This window comes from Microtus oregoni, unplaced genomic scaffold (assembly GCF_018167655.1).
Source record: "Microtus oregoni isolate MIOR12 unplaced genomic scaffold, Mior012 000038F_ref0000394, whole genome shotgun sequence".
NCBI classification, from domain to species: Eukaryota; Metazoa; Chordata; class Mammalia; order Rodentia; family Cricetidae; genus Microtus; species Microtus oregoni.
Window position 1 is genome coordinate 7,956,107 of NW_024543097.1, and position 19,674 is coordinate 7,975,780.

General features: G+C 38.2%; 1 protein-coding gene and 1 pseudogene across 2 annotated transcripts in view; one reads left to right on the forward strand and one right to left on the reverse strand.

Moving 5' to 3' along the window:
- The window catches only part of Bard1 (BRCA1 associated RING domain 1), a 66,716-nt gene that overhangs the window by 10,853 nt on the left and 36,189 nt on the right, over positions 1-19,674 (reverse strand). For both annotated transcript variants that reach the window (XM_041632002.1, XM_041632001.1), the window contains 3 exons: positions 15,163-15,271; positions 9,715-9,847; positions 9,067-9,159 (listed from right to left, as the gene is read on the reverse strand). In XM_041632002.1, coding sequence (XP_041487936.1) covers positions 9,067-9,159; positions 9,715-9,847; positions 15,163-15,271 — 335 coding nt within the window. The remainder of the gene's footprint in view (positions 1-9,066; positions 9,160-9,714; positions 9,848-15,162; positions 15,272-19,674) is intronic.
- LOC121433535 lies at positions 2,218-2,630 on the forward strand (annotated as a pseudogene).

The following is a 19,674-nucleotide window of genomic DNA, read 5'->3' on the forward strand; positions in this document are numbered from 1 at the left end:
AAAATGAAATACATCTTAAAATTTCAATACATCAGAAACTTCCCATAATTCCCTATTTGTATGGTTATGTTATTATTTTGTTGTTTTTGCCCATGTTTTGATGTTTAAATATACTTTCCCCAGTTTTCAAGACTGTATCATTTGACTTTGGTGAGCCCAAGTCCTGAATCTTGTCATTCTAACTTAGAAATTACTGTTTTAAATAGCATTATCTTAAATAATTGATGGCTAAAGTGCTATCTCGTGTAGCTAATAGTAATATACTAACTTTGCATGGATATGATAGCTCACATCTGGAATTTCAGCGCTGGGGAGGCTAAGGCAGGAGGACTGCTGTGAGTTTGAGGCCAGCCTGGATTGCACAGTAAGATACAGGGGAGCCTCAGCTAAAGAGCGAGGCCTTGTTTCAAAAGTAAAGGGAGTGTATGAAGAATGCAGCTTACTGTATACTGAAAATGAGACTCAAAATTTATGACTAGGTCAAAATACTATCTTGGCAACAAAGCCCAGTATGCTGGCCACATACTGTTTGTATACAAAATAGGATCCTAAAAGGTTATCAGCATTCTAGCAAAATCATCAACAAACTCATTCTTTTATATCTAAGCTATTATTTTAATTTTGTATCACTGTAGAATATTTACGCATCCACTCCTACTTCTATCTGCAGAACAATACACTCTTCAGCTGAATACCAGGGCAACAGTGCCTGCTCTATCAGGAGTAGCCAGCAGACAATTACAGAATGGGTGGACGGTGCCTGTGCGGGCTGCTCTATCTGTTCGATGGGTTTATTTGGCTGATTATCTTAACTCTCAGGATGGTATCTATTGATCTAACAATGTGCCACTGCCAATCAACAGAACATAGCCTGGACAGACTAGAGCTTGTTAGTACAGCACTGGGAGATGTGAGACAGAAAACATCCCCTCGTAGGGTAGAAAGCATGGTTTCCTAGCAGAAGGCACCAATGTTTCTGCAGTGCTTAGGCCCTGCTTCACAAAATCCTCAGCTCTGTAGCAGCTAATAAGTACACTTAAGGTATTTTTTTTTTGAAAAACAGAAAAAATAAGAGGAGCATTTACAAGTTGGAATGAATATAGATTCTAATTCCTCAAGACCAATGTTAGTGGTTGCGCTGAAGCCCAGTTACAATTGCAACCCACTCTGGCACGAATTCCAAAAGTGTAGGAACAGAGTCCAGAGATGTTCCTCTGGTTAATCATCTCTTCTGACAATGCATGACAGCCTAACGTTCACCTCATTCTAGTACAATGCATACAGAAGTAAACAACATGCTGAGGCGACTTCCCAGGGTGTGTCACTGTCACCGTGGGGCTGAAACACATGGAAATACCAAATGACCATCCTACTGCTAGGTCTGTGTTTCAAGTTCATCCTTCAACCATTTTCTGCACACTATCCTGAAGCAAACCAAGTATTTATACAGTAAAACTGATGTGAATCAGGATTTTCAAGGGACAGAACCACAAAGTAATATATGCAGATTTTGTGAGTGAACAGCAGGTTCTCTGACATTCATTTTTGCTATGTAAAACAGTAAATGATCCTTCTTCTTGCAAAAGAATCAGTGTAACCATTGCACAAGGGTTCATTTGTGATCAATCATATGCCCCAAATCTTCCGGTGACTCTGTCCATCCCCATCTTGTTTTCCTTATCATTTCATCTGTTATTTTTCTTTTAAGTTTGTCATGATGGGATACAGTTCTGCTGAACTGATACAGCATCACCATCCTTGTCAAAGACTTGAAACACTTCACAGACACCTTTGCTATAGATATCTTGCACTTTTCTAGTCACCATGCTCTAATATTATAGGAAGTAGATAGTGCCAATCCCATCAGCATCTACTTCATTGATCATATCCTACAATTCAGTTTCTACTTGGTTCTGACACTGTGACCTCATGACACTCCCAGGTTCCTTTGTTTTGATGGTATCGTCACCATCTTTACCAGATAAAGAGAAAACTGCCTTGAATTCAGCAATCTGTTCTTAATTTAGGGTATGTCCACTGCTGCTGCTAACCCACAGGTGTGCTGGGCTAACCTCGGCAAACAAGAGACTCCCAGTACCATTCAGTAAGTAAACTGTAAAGGCAAAAAAGTTCAGTGCTCTAATCCCAATTACTGAGATAAAGAAACATGCTTCTGCTCTTTCCGTCTCCGTCCGCCATAGCAGAGGAGGCGCCGCCATGTCAGCGCATCTGCAATGGATGGTCGTTCGGAACCGCTCCAGTTTCCTGATCAAGAGGAATAAGCAGATGTACGGCACCGAACCTAATAATCTGAAAGCCCGCAACTCCTTCCGCTACAACGGGCTGATTCACCGCAAGGCAGTGGGAGTGGAGCCTGCGGCCGTTGGCAAAGGGGTCGTGGTGGTCATGAAACGCAGATCCAGTCAACGCAAACCAGCTACTTCTTACATAAGGACCACCATCAACAAGAATGCACGGGACACCCTGAGCAGCATCCGGCACATGATCAGAAAGAACAAGTACCGCCCCATCTGCGCATGGCGGCCATCCGCAGGGCCAGTACCATCCTACGAAGCCAGAAGCCTGTGGTGGTGAAGAGGAAACGGACCCATCCAACCAAGAGCTCCTGAGCCCTATACCCCAGAAGCAATAAGGAGTCTATTGACTTTTTTCAACCAAAAAAAAAAAGAAAAGAAAAGAAAGAAAGAAAGAAAGAAAGATGCTTCTGATATTTGCTTATTCCAAAAAACAAAGTGCTTACGCCACCCAGGACAGCTAAAGAAACTGAGTGCATTTCAAGTCTAGAACTGTTAATAATAACAAAGCCCTTTTATAAAGCTGCTATCATGGCCCAGAAAACCCTGGGAAGCTTTGCAAACTGAGTGACATCTACTCCTAAGATTGCAACTCCAATCCCTGGTCAGGTCAGACAACTGGAGACACAACTGACATTAAAAGCTCAGATATCCTCCAACTCCTGATCAACTTTTCCTTAAGTCTTTTTCTTTGGTTTGAAAAAAAATTCACCTAAAGAAATATCAGCTAAATCTATTTGGAGTAGATATGTTCTATTTCTCTTATCATAAACCATATGATCAATTCATTAAGGAGAAAAGGCCATATTTGAGAGATTAACCAAAAAGCACAATGCTGAGGACTCTAATGGGAGAAGGAATTGAGAAAAATAATTATGTATATCTTTGTCTTCAATAGGTCAAGGAGTTTATTTAATAAGATGCTAAAATTACCACTGTCAATCTGGTAGCCCGAGTTTACTATAAAATAGATATTTGCCACAATCAAAGCTCCAATCCTTGTGAATCTCCTTTGAGATTAATCAAATAATAATAATCCACTAAGCAAGTAAAAGAACACGCGTGAGACTCTCTAAACTTGCAGTAATTAATGACATAGTAATATCACTAATGAAATAAAGAAATCAACCAGTCAACTATACTTATTTAACAACCTAAAATCATCGATATTTGAAAGCTTTATTTATTCCACAGAAATTAAGCAAATTGCAATAGGACTTCTACACCTACTTTCCATTTTAAGATTTTTTTATCTCTAAAATATAACTTAAAAGCATTTCTATTAATTAACTCATATAAAGTATATATCATATATGCCATAATTCCTAAAATCTATTTATATTAGTTTAAAAACAAGTCATTTACCAACAACTTAATGCTACTTCTTAAATTTTAATCCAATTATTTTTTATCTATCGTAAATGTTTAATAAAGCCCATCATTATACTATCATTTGCTATTAAAAGTTTAACAGAAAGATACTTATTTTTTTTCCTTTTGAAGAAAAAAAGAAGCAAATTCAAGATCAGAGTTTTGCTTGCTTTCTCCACTAATAATTTTCAAACTAAATTAACTTGGTAATTATATATGTAAACACAGATTTCCCCATCTACCATAACTACATATTCTTTGAATGTGTCAAGTTACTATTCTCATATAATGTACAGCCACTTTTCTCTTATGATGCATGCTTTATTTCATCTTTGTTAGCTTGAACATATTCTATATTTTAACTGGAACTTTGCAGGGATGAGGGAACAAGTCACCTGTACAGACAGACTCTCTGAGTATAGATGGATTCCTGACCATGCCTACTATTTGATGAGCCCAGAAATTATGCTATTTTTCTATGTATGTAGGAGAAGCACAGTTCCCAAAGTACTTCTTAGCTCAAAATCATTATTGTAAAATCATTGGAGCAGCTAGGGCCATTTGGCAAGGCCAGGGGGTCTTTGCATATTCAGGCAGCTTATGATTGTCAAGGCTACATGAGTATTTTTTAAAAAAAATTATACTATACAGAAAAGTATTCCTTTATTCTAAACTGTTAGCATCCATTCATTCCTGTCTCCAGCTCATAAAACATAATTTGTAAATAAATCTTCATTTTAGATTCATGGATGATCATCAATTATGCTGATCAATTTTTCTGAGGCTTGGGAGAAAAGGATCAACAAGGGAAACAGTAAAAAGGAGTGTCCTTGAACCCTGTCTAAGTTAGGGTTTCTCTTGTGCAAAGAGACACCATGACCATGACAACTTTTATAAAGGAAAACATTCAATTGGGGAAGGGGGCTCACTTACAGTTTCAGAGGTTTAGTCCATTATCATTATGGTGGGGAGCATGATGGCATGCAGGCTGGTAAGGTGCTTGTTACGTCTTGATATGCAGACCACAGGAAGTCAACTGAGACACTGAGCGGTATCCTGAGAATAGGAAACCACAAAGCCTACCTCCATAGTGACACACTTCCTCCAACAAGGCCAGACACACTCCAGCAGAGTCGCTCCTCCTAATAGTACCACTCCCTTTGAGACTATGAGGGCCAGCTACATTCAAACTACCACAGACACACAGTGACACAAAATTATGAGAGAATACATAAAGGTGAGTGGAGCTTAAAGATACAGATCTATAGAATGTCCTCAGGAAGAGAAGCCCTCCCTGTCTTACATGGAAAGCAAAAAAGTATCTTCACTGTCTTAAAAGCTAGAAAACACAAAGTTGTGGAATTAATCAACTGCTATTGTTATGGCTTCTGGCTCGTCATAACTGAAAGCATGGAATTAAATAAAACTCTTAGTCAACAAATTTCCGTTAAGAAACTTAGAATACATAAACATCACTCCATATCAAAACCAAGAGTCTGAACAGATAGAACTAAACTAGGAATTTATGTCACTCAGAATGACAATAAATAAACACCTATGGAGTTCCTGTCTGATCCAGTTGAAAATTGACACTCAGGCTGTAAAAACCAAAGGAATCTCCTTTAGAAAATGGATTTATATTAGAATTTTTAGTCAAATAGACTATGGCTGCACTACAATCAAAAAAATTTCACACTTTCTACACAAAGACAAAATAGAAAATAAAATACACTGTCACCACACTCTCTCAAGGGTCAGGTGGCAGCTACACAACAGAGAAATAAATAAGCTCACTGTGACATGAGTGAGGCGATGATGAAATGAGGGCTGACTGTGTAACATACAGTCTAAATGTCCTGATCACATCCTGTCACTGAGGGAACACATGGGGGACACACTACCAGTATTTGAAGGCAGGAACTGAAGCATAACAATGGAGGAATGCTTCCTGGCTTACTCTCCCTAGCTTATTCAGCTACCTTTTTATTGTTTGTTTGTTTGTTTTATTTTTATTTTTTTGAGACATGGTTTCTCTGTAGCTTTGGAACCTGTCCTGGAGTTTGCTCTTGTAGACCAGGCTGACCTCAAGCTAACAGAGACCCGCCTACTTCTGTCTCCTGAGTGTTGGGATTAAAGGTGTGTGCCACTACCACCCGGCTTTAGCTACCTTTCTTATATGGCCCAGGCCACCTACCAAAGGTGACACCACTGACAGTGAGCTGGGCCCTTCCACTATCATTAATGTTTCATTAATCAATAATGAAGAAATGCCCAAAGGCTAATCTGGTGAAGGTATTTTCTCAACCAAGACTCCCCCTTCCGAGATGACCCTATCTGTGTCAAGTCACAAAAAACTAACCTGCACATGTGCTATCATAAACATCCAGGAGGAAGTATTACTGAAAATACTGTCATAGGACAGCAGATTTTGTCATACTTAGTAATCATTTACTTTTATCCTATACTTCAAGTTAATATTCTAGTTATAAGTACACTTATAAAAAACATATACTTCTTGAGACAAAATGTCAAATTTATTTTATTTAATGCATACAAAAAAAGCAAACCAATCCCTTCACAAAATGCATTAGTGTACCATCAAAACATTGTAAACAAAACTTGGGAAGCAGTACTGACACTAATACCAATACTGTCTATTTAAAGAACAAATTGTCTAAATGTCCAAAAGTTTACTGAGCAAAACAAAAATTACATTAATCTTTAAAACTACAGAAGTCTACTTTAAAAAGGAACTCTTGGTATCAGTCTTTTTAGAGTCAAATCACTCAAATCAACTAACCAATCAGAAAACACCACCAAAGAGTATCCGCCTTGCTCTTCTTTATTCAGTTCAGATGCAAGTCTAGAGCAGCGGTTCTCAACCTGTGGGCCATGATCCCTTTGAGTATTGAAGGACTCTTTCACAGGGTTCCCCTAAGACCATCCTGCATATCAGATATTTATATCTCAAAACAATAGCAAAATTAAAGTTATGAAGTAGCAGCAAAAACAGTTTTATAGTTGGGGTCACCACAACATGAGGAACTATACAAAAAGCATTAGGAAAGTTGAGAATAACTGGTCTAGAGTAACCCTAGCACAGTGAAGTGGGAAACAGTCTGCGAGACAGGCAGATCTCCAGACGGCGGTGAGCTTGTCCAGCTAATCTCTGAGTTTCTGTCTCAAAAACAAAGGTGGGAGCCTAGGACATCTGCCATCAACCTCCAGTCTTCACACACAAGTACAGGACATACATGATGAAAATCCTTCTTCAATTCATTTGTTATGGAAAACACTATAAAAGGTTAATATTATTAAGTTTATAAGTAGTTATTCCAATTAATTTTGTCTACTAACAAACTAAAGCTTAGAATCCTACTCAAGAAAGTTTTAGTAAGTCACGCATGCTTTTGAAAGCAGTAATCCCCTTCATTTTTCTCTAATATATATGATTTTCAGATAGTTCTGAATTGCTCTGAAATATTTTTCAATAAATTGAAATTGAGGTGCCTGATACCAAAAAACAGACTGGGGAACCTCTGTCAGGAAAGAAACACTTTGGGAGTATATGACTTACTTTTACAAGCCCAGTGACCTAGCGACAATTTAAGTACTTGTCTTAAATTTTGAACTTACTTCTTCATGGGCTCTACATCAACTTTAACAAGAAAGCCTATCCATTCTTTATCCTAAAAGAATCATCTGCATTAGAGGATACAGTCACTGCTGTAAGAATCACCAGATATCACACAATTAAGTCAGCTTGAGTTCATCAGTGATTCTATAAAAATAATTAGAGTGACAAAATTCACATTTCCTACAGAAGATAGGTTTTATGGAAATGCATCATAGCCTGTACATGTAACCAAATGCCAGTTCAGCAAATTGTTAAATAGACTTAAAGTTCAAAAGCATCAGATTATTCAAAATCCCACATGGCTTCTTTATTAATAAGGATCTTGATATTAAAATAAATCGACTAATTCTAACCACTGGCAATGGTTCTGGCCCAGGTGTGGTACAAAGAAAGTCATAACATTAGAGGCACTTGAAGTTTTTATATACTGAAACTCAAAGAGACTTACTATAGACAGGAAAGACAAAACAAACAAACAAACAAAGTTCAAGCACAGGCATAACGCTAATCATATTGCCAATCAATTATCATGCTTCTCAAGCTGGTTTTGACCAGGAGCAACTATTAACAGAGAATGAGGAGAAAAGATAACATGGTTTCTCACACTGCAATCATACCCAAGAGAGCTGACTAGTACCACAGGGAGCAAGTGGAAGCCGATTAGGAGGACACGAGTACTGACAGGTAATACCAAACTGCTCTTCAAATCAAATGGCCTTCAAACTTAAGATCTTGATCATCACTCTACTACAAGGCCTTCAAAGCACAAAGCCAATATTTTTAATGAATTTTAATATACAATGTTCTTCTTAAAACTAATATACTCAATCTTCTGTTTTGATATAATTGTCATTATAGGAGACTGCAGTATCCAGTGTTAGCAGTGAACTCTGGAAGATTAACAAATCACAATACAAAGCAACTCCATGTGCAGATGTGTGTGGCAAGCCTGAGAAATTTGGGCCCTCCATCATTCTTGAGCATAAGCAACATCAAGGTTCTCAATGATCTATCATAAGACTTCCCTGTCAGTCCTTTGCAGCCACTTAGCTTTCTCAAGAAGTACTTAACGACAGCTGGTGCATCTGCCATCATATTTTAGCCTATCCTACCAAAAAGCAGATACTTCAAGTACCAAGGAAAAGAAACTAACTAGGAAGAGGGAGGAGATATGTAAGGTTCTGGAGGAAAAAGGTGGGTGCGGGGGGGGGGGGGGGGGAGTATGAAAAGCAGCATATAGCACAGTAGGGGAAATAGAAGGTAGTTCTGAGGGTGATGGCCTATGACTGCCAACGAGAGAAACAGAGAAAGTTTCAGTGGGGGCTGACGTAATGGCTGCTCTAATCAGATCATGTAGAATGAAATGGTAAATTCCCCCAACAGCTGCCTAATAGGACTGAGTCAGCCATGAGACTAAAAGGTTAATACTGTAGACATTTTAAATGGAAAGCAATAAATTAATTTCACTTCATAGATACACCATTAAATGGATTAAAACTTGAGTATATTTTGTCAAATACACCATTTAACATTAATATCGACTATTTAGACTTCAAATCTAACAAGAAACTACATTAATTCTTTATTAATATACTTGGTATTGCAGAATAAAACTACATTAAAATCAGAGCATATTTATGTACATTTATTAAAAACATCTGCAGGGCACCAATAATACATGAATCCTTTTCAAAGCAGTGAGTATCTAACTAGTCTAGTAATCCTCCCAAATCCAGTACTTACATTCAAACGTCAGAATCCAGCATCCATTGAGAATCCCAAGCATACACTTCAAAGTACTTTGAGCTTCGTCATCAGGAACAATGACATGAGTTACTAAAAAAAGCAGTAAGGAAAAACCAAAATAACTTCCTGGTTTTTTATAAGCAGTTAAGTCTATTTTATTAACTAACACATAAGTTTTCACCAAAGGAAATTTATATTGAATATAATGTTTCTTTTATTCCATTTTTTTAACTTGGCCATCAACATGAAAAATAGATCGTAAAAGTATATTAACAAATACAAGTTTTTAAACTATTTTCAAATGATTTGTGATATCACACTGTGTTATACTTTAGTAACAAACTCAAATCTGTTCTTAACAGTACTCTACCCTAAAATAAGTGTAAAGCTTAACTTTACAGCTCCTGTTAAGGATGTAGGTGAGTGGTAATGCACTTGCCTACTAGCAATGTGAACAGCTCCAAATCCCCCAAAACAAGTAAAACACACTTTACATTTCCTGGGATATTAATAGAAATAGCCTAGATTACAAGACGCAAAATATATAACCAACCATAAGCCAATTCTTAAAACATAAATTACTGAAGTTCACTCTTTAAAGGGACTAACTTTTAAAATTATTTAGAAAGAAATCAAACACCTCACCTGTACTGTCAAACTCAGCACATTTTTTAGCCTTAAGAACTGTCTCGAGTTTGCTGAGCATTTTCTGCTGCTGTGAAGAAAGTCCACTGCCTATCAGCACCAATGGCCCATTCCTTCGCTGTCCAGCAGTCACCTGGTAGTGAAAAATGGAGAGGCACCATGGTAAAAACATGTAAGGAAGACAGAGAGAAGGCACAAGCCATCAGGCAGGGGATTTATTTTACGAATTGCCTTACTCCAGCTAATAATCCCCAGTAGTTCCTACTGAATCAATACCCATAATTCTAATACTCAATCCATTTGAATGACTATTTCCTAATTATTTTCCTCCCATCAGTGTCAGTTGGAATAGCTCTCTCCATGCAGGCAAGCTTCCTTTCCTGATGCTGAACTGGATTCCTGTAGCGCTTCATAATTTCATTCTGTCCCCAATAACCTAAAACAGCCATTTAAAAAGGACCGATTTCATACCCTCTTCAAAGAGTCAAACACAAACCTGCTCTATTCAGTTTAAGCTAAGATTATTTTGAAAATTCTAATTCTGAAGAAAATGAATTCTTGATACTGAAACAAAAAGATGAACATAGGCAAGTGAACTGATGGGTGAAGAAAGTAGGTGGACAAACAGGAGGGAGTTGCTCATGCCCACAAGGAGGAAAGGCTGACTTACAGAGACTAATGATTTCAGCTTAATATCTAATTTACACTCAGCACTTACAGGAGACAAACAGCACCAGTGAACAGCATGTGGGATGAGAAGAGACGATGCAGAGGAACAATGACATGGTGGAGCATGCAAAAGATGGAAAAAACAGAACTGGAATTACCTAGGAAGGAGAAGGAATGATCTAGAGAGAAAAATGCATAACCAGCACTACTGCACTAAGGAAAAGACACCACACACAACACAAGACGCTGAGTACAAATGTGCATTGGACACCTGGGCTTTCAAGGGCTCTGCAACATTTGAAGGAAACAACAGAGGCACAGGGACCGTCGTGTAGGGATAAGTCCCGCCCCTTGGGGGGAGTGTTCGCCTCGGGCTAATGTCTGCCTATAAATTTGGCTAGCGACATCGCTTCTGCTTTCCTGGTCTCCTCAGGAACGGTGGTTCTGTAAGTCTATTTCTACATTAAAGCTATAGATATATATATTTTTACAATCTGTCTGCATTTGTTTACGCCGTTACACCATCGCAGTTCAGCAACTAGGTGAGAGGAGGCTAGTATTTAAACATTAGCTTCACATACCAGAACAGTGATAGGTCATTCAGACTCCCTACATATGACAGCTAAGTTGTTGGTGAAATTTATAAACAGTTGAACTCAATTCATTCACAATAAATGAGATCTACTATATAGTAAGTAGGTATACAAAAATATCACAGTAAGTCTTTGAAATGACAGTGCTTGGCAATTTAAGTTCAGCAAGCTAAATTCAACATGGTATTTTTCTTAGATAAAATTGTTATCAAAATTGTTAATAAATTTATCAAGCATCTAAGGGGGGCTTAAAGAGATGGCTCTGAGGAAGGAGGAGCTTGCAGTCAGACCTGACAACTTGAATTTGACCCCCAGGACCCAAATGGCAGAAGGGGAGAATGATTCCTGTTGCCTCTATATGTGCATATCTAGGCGCACGCACACTCACAAATTAACATAAGCAAATACAATCAAATCTTTTAAAGAATCAGGAAATGACTAGAAAGGGTAAGCATGCTGCTATAAGGAGTCAAGGGCAGAAAAGTCCCTAAACGAACATGGAAGGATGCTTTTGGTTAAGACCAAAGGTTGCTTCTGAACCTCAAAGAAGGGCCACCAAGATTACTTGAAACACAATTCTGGATGAGACACAGATGGATTAAACCGCATCAACTTATCACCTCTACCCATCTGCACATCCCCTGAAGGAGCTCATCAGTACAGCTTGCAATACAAACATTCTAGACTCTACTATCAGGCAAGTGTATCATGTTGAGACCAGTGTTCAATGCACCTGCCACTTTCAGGCTTAAAAGCTTGCTCACCGTCAACACACATGCAACCAAGCACTTGGTACTTGCCACACTGTTCTCCATGCAAAAGACCTGTTGCAGTGAACCAGTCCAGCCCTCATACAGCTTATATTCTAATAGGGAAGGGAAAAATAAAGTACAGGAAGAGTATAATGCTATTTCTCAACTGTATGCTAAATGGGGTCAAGGGGGTGAATGAGGTGAGCAGCACTGAGGGATTGCTATTTTTAATAAATGGTCCAAAACCAGCGATGTAGCTCAAGGGTGGACTGCTTACCCAGCAAATATAAGGTTATAGGTTCAGCTCCTAGCAGAATAAATAAGTAGCTGACAGGTACAATTGTGTCTGAACGGTGTAAGTAAGTAGGAGGGAGGAACCCTGGCTCCTCAAACCTGTTTTTGGCAGAGAAAATAGCTAAAGCTTAGGATCTGAAAGGGAATATATTTGATCAACTACAGACCCAGCAAGACAGCCAGGTTGAACAAGTGGAGTCTGGTGGCAGCTAGGGGCATCACATCCTAGACCTTAGCTCTTAACAACTGCACATACTCTCCATCTCCACTTACACAGACCTGTTTATCATCTACTAGCATTCTAGCCACATATCAGTCACCAAGAATAAAGAAGATTGGCCATGGTGTTGTACACATCTTACCCTTTGAGGCAGAAGCAGGTAGGTTGCAAGTTTCAGGCTATCATGGGCTACATAATGAAGGCCTATCTCAAAAAACAAAAAGACATAAAGTCAATGCCAATGGAATACAGAAAGTGTGTGTTTCTTAAATTTCAAAATAAAAATCCCTTTCTGAAAGTAATTACCATAATCAGACTTAAAGAATACCATAAAGGTATCTGTATTTCTGACACATTTAAAATAATCTATGATGACAGCTTAAATATATTATGCTCTGGCAGGGAGTTCTGGTATAAATGAGTAAAATAAGTACTAATTTGTAAAGTATGGTGGAACTGAATGAGGGCTGACCTAAGACTTAAGAAATCTGAGGTCTAACTGGTCCATTAAAAAATGTTTTAATGTCTGGTTAATGATCCTGGGCAAATCACGACCTTTCAGTTTTTCCATTTTTAAAAGAAAGAAATTAAAGAGGTCCTTTTCATTTCCCAAACTATCATTTGGAACACATTTATCAGACTGCAATCTAAAACAAAAGACAAATGTTCTCAGGGATAGCACCTATGACCACACCAAATGCTAATGACCTCAGGCGAAGGCTGTCACTAAGCAGTGGCCTCAGTCACTACTGCACTGCTCTTTCTGGACAACAGGGCTCTGCAAAAACAGTCATTGTATCATGGCAGCCTGACAAGAGCCAGCAAAGCAGCCTGGGCTGAGAGAGGAGTGTGGTAATGGTTAGAGGTGACATCCCAGATGTAAACTACCTCTTAATGAATGCACAGAACCTACCGCCCCGACTCACACGGATTTATCATCCATGAGTTTCCTTAGCCACATATCAATGATTAAGACAATAAGAAAGTTTGGTCAGTGTTGTTGCAAATCCCTCATCATCTGAACAAATATGAAAATACAGTGAGCTCCCTCCCGTGTCTCTCTCCTCTCCTCATCTCAATACCATCATCCATAATTTCAGACCCTGTTAATCCTGGACTTTATTACAGCAGCCTCCACTCAACCTGCATTTCTTCTGACTCCATGCTATCCTGCAGACCATCTTGTTCCATACTGAAAATGCCGCACTAAATCTGCAGTACCTATTAAGGAAGGTTAAGGCCTTTCATAGGCTGATCCCAATCTAGCGTTTCACCCTAAAACTACTTTAGCATTCCTTCTTGCACACTAACCCCAATAGTTCTTTACATTTCTGAGGGCATTTTACACCTTCCTCTGAGAAGCTGTGCTGGCTTTCCAAGCAGAACACATTCTTCCCATTTTCTACACTAAAAAAAAGGCAGATTTTGTGCAGGTAGCCCACTACAAGATCTGCTTCATCTCTATGCCTCGGTATGTCAAACAGTATGCAGTCAGTTCTAACCAATAAAACACAAGGAAGACCTCAGTGAAGGCTACAAGACTCCTTCAAGATAGCCACTATCACAACTAGAATTGCAGCAACCATTCAACAGGAACAAGGACACACAAGTAACACCAGAGCCACTAAATCAAGGATGGCAAGTAATGTCAAAAGCATGGGTTCTCAGTGCAACTACAGCTGCCAATAGGATGGTCTTTATAACAGTCAAGTGTTTCTGATTAGGAATTTTCTGTCACTTCCACAACAGGACCCATCAGCTCACTTTCCCTCCGACACTCTATCACCTTCTGAAGTTCTTGCTGACAGCTCCTGAAGTGAGGCTCCTCGAGTCCACAGTACATGTTATAGCTTTTGCACATTTCATTGCTTTTATCATGTAATACAATTTATACCAAGATTTTTTGCATTTATATCTTCCTTTTGGCTTTGGATTCCCAAGGAATAGGTCTTTTTTTCCACTATGTGCTTATACCTTTTATCTAATTCACAGGCTCATATAGCCAACTATTACTTAACAGTTCCAACAATAGATGCAAAATTGGCAGAGGATGAAGGATTCCCTTTCCAATACCAGCAAATGGCACCAACTAGTCTATGCCTCCAGTGACATTAATTCTACTCATTCCCCACTCATTATAGAAACCCAGTGAAAAGTAATGCTGGGATAAACATACACTGAACTTCACTACTTTCCTTCTTACAGACTTTCAAGGCTGTTCATGTCACGCTGGCAATTGCTTGCCACAATCCTAGGTGATATTTCGTTCACTCTTGCACACACTGCTCAAAAAGGAGTGATTTCCTTTTGTAAATCAAAAGAGCAAGTGTTCAGGACAAAATTCACTCCAGTTTCTCCTGTTTCTATTCTCAAACTCTGTCTCCAGCAATTACTAACTCTGCAATCTCCAAATGTGCCCATTTTGTCTATTTGAGGGTCTCTATACAATGTCCTTTATGTGGTCACCTGGCTGCCTCTCCGTCATAATTCAAGTTTTAGTTCAAATTGGTTCTTAAAAAGCCCTCACTGATGCAGTGTCGTTCAGGAGTCTATCACCTCCACCCAGCTACGCAATACAAAATCACTCTGGAAGCATTTGTGTACCCACTTCTGAAATGATTGCATTTAACAATTTACATATTCACAGACCATTTTTTCTCTACCTCTTACTGGCAAGCAAATTCCTTGAAATAAGAGTTGCTTTAGTCAAATTCATTGTTGTATGAATGCTGCAAAAACTACACATTTCTTCGTAGATGTACTCTGATTGTGTCTTTGAATCCATAATAGTCAGTACTCCAGAAGTACTCAATAATTGGTGAGTGAAAGATACCTGCTAACTGGAAGTTTTTCTATTATGCTCCTTTCACAACCAAGTTCAATAAAAAAATAAATGTCCCAAATCTAAATCCATACTTACGACTGAGCACTGGCTAGTAGAGAATGATTCATTCTTCTCTGGTGGCAGCAATAATGATTTTATATTTTCATCGTCTGTATAATCCACGGGCCGTTCACCAAATATGTTACTGGTAAAACAAGTCAGATGTGTTTAAGTAAATAAAATACATAACTTCATTCTTAACGGATGCACTTCTAGAACTACTTGTCAACACCCTTAATACACAATTGTAACTAAAGAAACAGTCATGAAGATCTAGTATCAAAAGATATGGAACTCAGTGAAGAAGCAAAGAAGGAAGCCAGCTCCACCTCCACTCTCTAGAGACTCAGCCTCCTGCAGAGGACCCAACATTTCCCTAGTTCTTCCCCTCAGCCCCTTTTACCCCTTTCCTTCTAGCCCACTTCCATTCTTCTATGATGCTGCCAACCCACAGAACGATTCTCTACCAGAGACACCCCTCCCCCGCCCCCGTCTGCACACTACACTGGGTAGTAGATATAAATATATATGTAGAGAGAATGAAATTTTACCCTGTAGATGACCTGTCCTCATAAGCCATTTTTTTAAGATATCCAAACATCCAAGGTCTCTTTTGACTTTTTGAAGATGAGTATTTTTTGTAAAGACAAGAGCAGAACCCTGCCCCAATCCTTAAGAGGTTTTAATTACCACCTGTATGATTATCACCTCTGTGGATAAGCTGTCATTTCTCTTTTTGAAGAGTTTTTTTTTTTAATTGAATCTTTAGTAATTTGATCCATAGCTTTTTTCTCCTGTGGAAACAAGAGCAACGTAGCACATCTCCTGTTTCCTATTTTGAGGTCAACATATCCTTGAAATACACAGGCTAATTTAATCTAGAAATTTTTTTATTATTTAATGTCTCTCTCTTGCCATTATTTTTTATTTGCATTAAGAAAATTTAAGTTTAATAAAGCATCATGTAATCTATTTGGGGGGTACTTTTTATCCCTTTTTGTTTAACTGCAAACTAGTGTGGTTCAGAGAACAGCCTGATACAAACTTCTGAATGCATGCATCTTTATAAATCACAGCATGAAATACTAGACGAGGTCTCAAAGTAGAACCCCATCATTTCATAGACTATAATAAAACAGAGCAACAGGGTTTCGATGATCTATTTAGGTCACATTTGCCCTGTATCTCAGTTACATTCAATAGCATGCTCAACAAGTCCATTGTAAATAATTTGTTAAAGCTACAACATTTGGTCAACCATTCCTCTTCTTTACAATTCAAGAATATTTTAGAATATATTTTAATATACCATACTGTAATATTGAGCTTTCAAAATCAAGTTATCATTTCTAATCTCTTAAGGGTTTTAAGGATATTGCATGTATATATTCAATTAAAGCTGAAGAGGGCTGGGTATAAAGTTCAGTGGTTCAGTGCTTGTAAAACATGCACAACACTCTAGACTTGATTCCAAGCATTGAAAGCAAATGTGAAAATAGAGTGTGTTAAATGGGAAACAAAAATATTAATAAGGTACTATAACAATTTTATAAATGTAATTGAGTGCGTAGAGAATGTCTTAAAGGGGCAAGAATGAACCATTAAGGGAAGAAGAAGAAAAGTGTCAGCTTTGGATGAGTCACAGAAGTCACACATATAAGGACTAAGCCTCTCTGAGCCAGTGACCTTAGGGAAGGCTGTTACAATGGCATCTTGGGAAAAGAGAGCTAGTGGATTAAGATAAGAAATAAGTCAGAGCAATTCTCTCATGACAGCTCTTCATGACCACCAGGCTCAGTTGCTCCGTCTTCTTTCAGCAATTCTGAGTAAACAGTCTTAAGGCTGCATTCTCAGGTTCCCCTTTATGTCCAGGTCCACACCATGGGCCTTTCCTGGCAATATTCCTTCTCCAGCCAATGTAAAAGACAAGTGCATTTGGGTTCCTGATTTACAACACTGTGACACAAGCCACTGCTTACAGCTGGAGCGAGTACTGTCAGAGCGCGTCAACAGGATCTCATGCACTCTCCTAGAGACGTCCCAACCTCATGCTCTCTTATGCACACACCACCACACTGCCTCCTCATGTGCAGATGCTATGACAGCCACAAAATAGAAGCCTGATTTGAAGAATCAAGATTCTAATTCTTAAACCAACTGCAAAAATGGATAAACAAAGCCATAGTATATATGTTTTTATTAATATATATAAGAAAAAACCTTAGTCAAATGAACTTAATACACACTAACTGATGACATCTGCATAGCTATTTATATGAGCTGAAGTAAAAATCCCTGATGACAACATGAAAAATGGCTAAATGAAAGTGCTTCATAACATGCACAGCCATAGTGCTACTAAGGCAGACTTCTACATAAACACGTAGTCTGGAGCAATCAAATACTCTTGTATTCTGAAGAGTTTCTTCACAAGCTGACTAGCAGAATTTTATTATATGTAAATTACAGAATTATAAGTTACAGATACCACAGGTTCTGGAAAGGTCCTGCGCTTCATGGAAAATGTGGCCTATGGCACTCTGTCATAATTTTGTTTTCTTCTCAACTACAGAAATACGGAAACAAATTCAGGTTTACAAGTAGAAACTTAACCACAGCAAGGAAAGATAAGGTATATTCTACTCTTATGTGGACACATACAAAATGTGTTCTTTCCAGATTTGAATGGGTTAACACAGTTTACATGTATAGTGAGAAAATTTGATTTATTTTAATTAGTTAATTTTATCACATTATTTATTCCCTTTATGTAAAAAAGATATCTCAATAATGTAAGACACTATTGAATACGTCAGTCACTGACATTGTGACTACTAATTGGAAGAGTGGTAAATTAATTATTCTCCATCATCGTAAGAAAGTCTTTTTAAGATTGTAACATATTAACTCAAAATAGATATAATTTATTATTTTACTGAAAAGGTCAAGGCTATTGCTCAATGATTCTTTTCTAATATAAACGCAACGTTCTCTATTTTCTGGTATGAAGCATAAGCCTTAACTCACATCACTATCTAGAAGAATAGGGTGTACACACCTTTTCCTTCTCCGCAAACCACTGAAAGCAAATACTAACCCAACAAACAAATATGAAACTGACCAAGTATATACCAAAGCAAAGTAATGGGGTGAAATGTAGGTAAGGAACATACATTGGCAAATGAAATGGCCTTGGGTCAAGACTGGTTATTGTCATGTGGTACATGAATGTTGTAGAGACTGAGGAGGAAATAAGCAATATGGCTGCTAAAAAGTATGTACCAGCTGGAAAAGAACCTTCTCCATCTAGGGAGCTGAACTCTTCTCATTGTATGAGTATATGTGATGGGTGAATACAAGTGAAGAAACCGATACAATTAGCAGACAGAGGCAATGAACACTAGAGAGAAGGAGACACTACAACTGTGAAAATGGAAAGTATGTCTGGGTTAGTGCAACAGCAACAAATCAAGGTACTTGTGAGCATACAAGTTTATACAATTAAGCATAATTCCTGACAATATACTAACAATTTCCATATGTATCACTTCTAACCATTCCTTTAATACCTTATCCAAAGAAAATCTCTTAAAATTCAGTGAACTCCAAAGGATTACATATAGTTAATACTGTTCATGCATTAGAAATTCTTCTAAAAATGCAGTTTTCCTGGTTACTGAAGCTTATCATACAATCATTGACAAAAATCCTATCTTTTTATTAATTTTCTCTATTGATTTATAGCATAGTACATTAGCTGGTTTTACTATTTCTCTTCCTCCAGTATATGCCTTCCTCTACTGACTGCCCTGTGATTTTACTTTAAGAGTTTTTTTATTAGATTCATTTATTTATTTGTGTGTGTGTGTGTGTGTGTGTGTGCGCGCGCGCACGAGAGAGAGAGAGAGAGAGAGAGAGAGAGAGAGAGAGAGACAGAGACAGAGACAGAGAGAGAGACCAGAGGAAAACTGACAGGAGTTGGCCTTTCCTTCCCATACCTAGGCCCTAGGGATGGATCTCATACCAACCAGGACTAGAGGCAAATGCCTTTCCCGAGTGCTATTGCCCTTTTCCTGTACTTTCATTTGTTCAGATTGTTGTTGTTGTTTTTGTTTTATGAGACAAAGTCTCACCATGTAGCCTTGGCTGGCCTAGAACTCACAGAGGTCTGCCTTCTACTACTTCCCAAGAGATAGGATTAAAGGTGTGAGCCACCATGCCTGGCTCTCTCTGGGATTTAAATCATAAATCCTAGAAAATACATTTCTTCTTCTTTTTCTTTTCTTTTTTTTTTTTTTTTAATTTTGGTTTTTTGAGACAAGGTTTCTCTGTAGCTCTGGAGCCTGTCCCAGAACTAACTCTTGTAGACCAGGCTGACCTCGAACTCACAGAGATTCGTCTGCCTCTGCCTCCTGAGTGCTGGGATTAAATGGGCTTGGGCCACCAGTGCCCAGCTTATCTAAAAAATTTTAAAGACAAAGATAAGGATTTTTACATTTTCTTTCTTTATTTTTAAAGATTTATTTATTTATTATGTACACAGTGTTC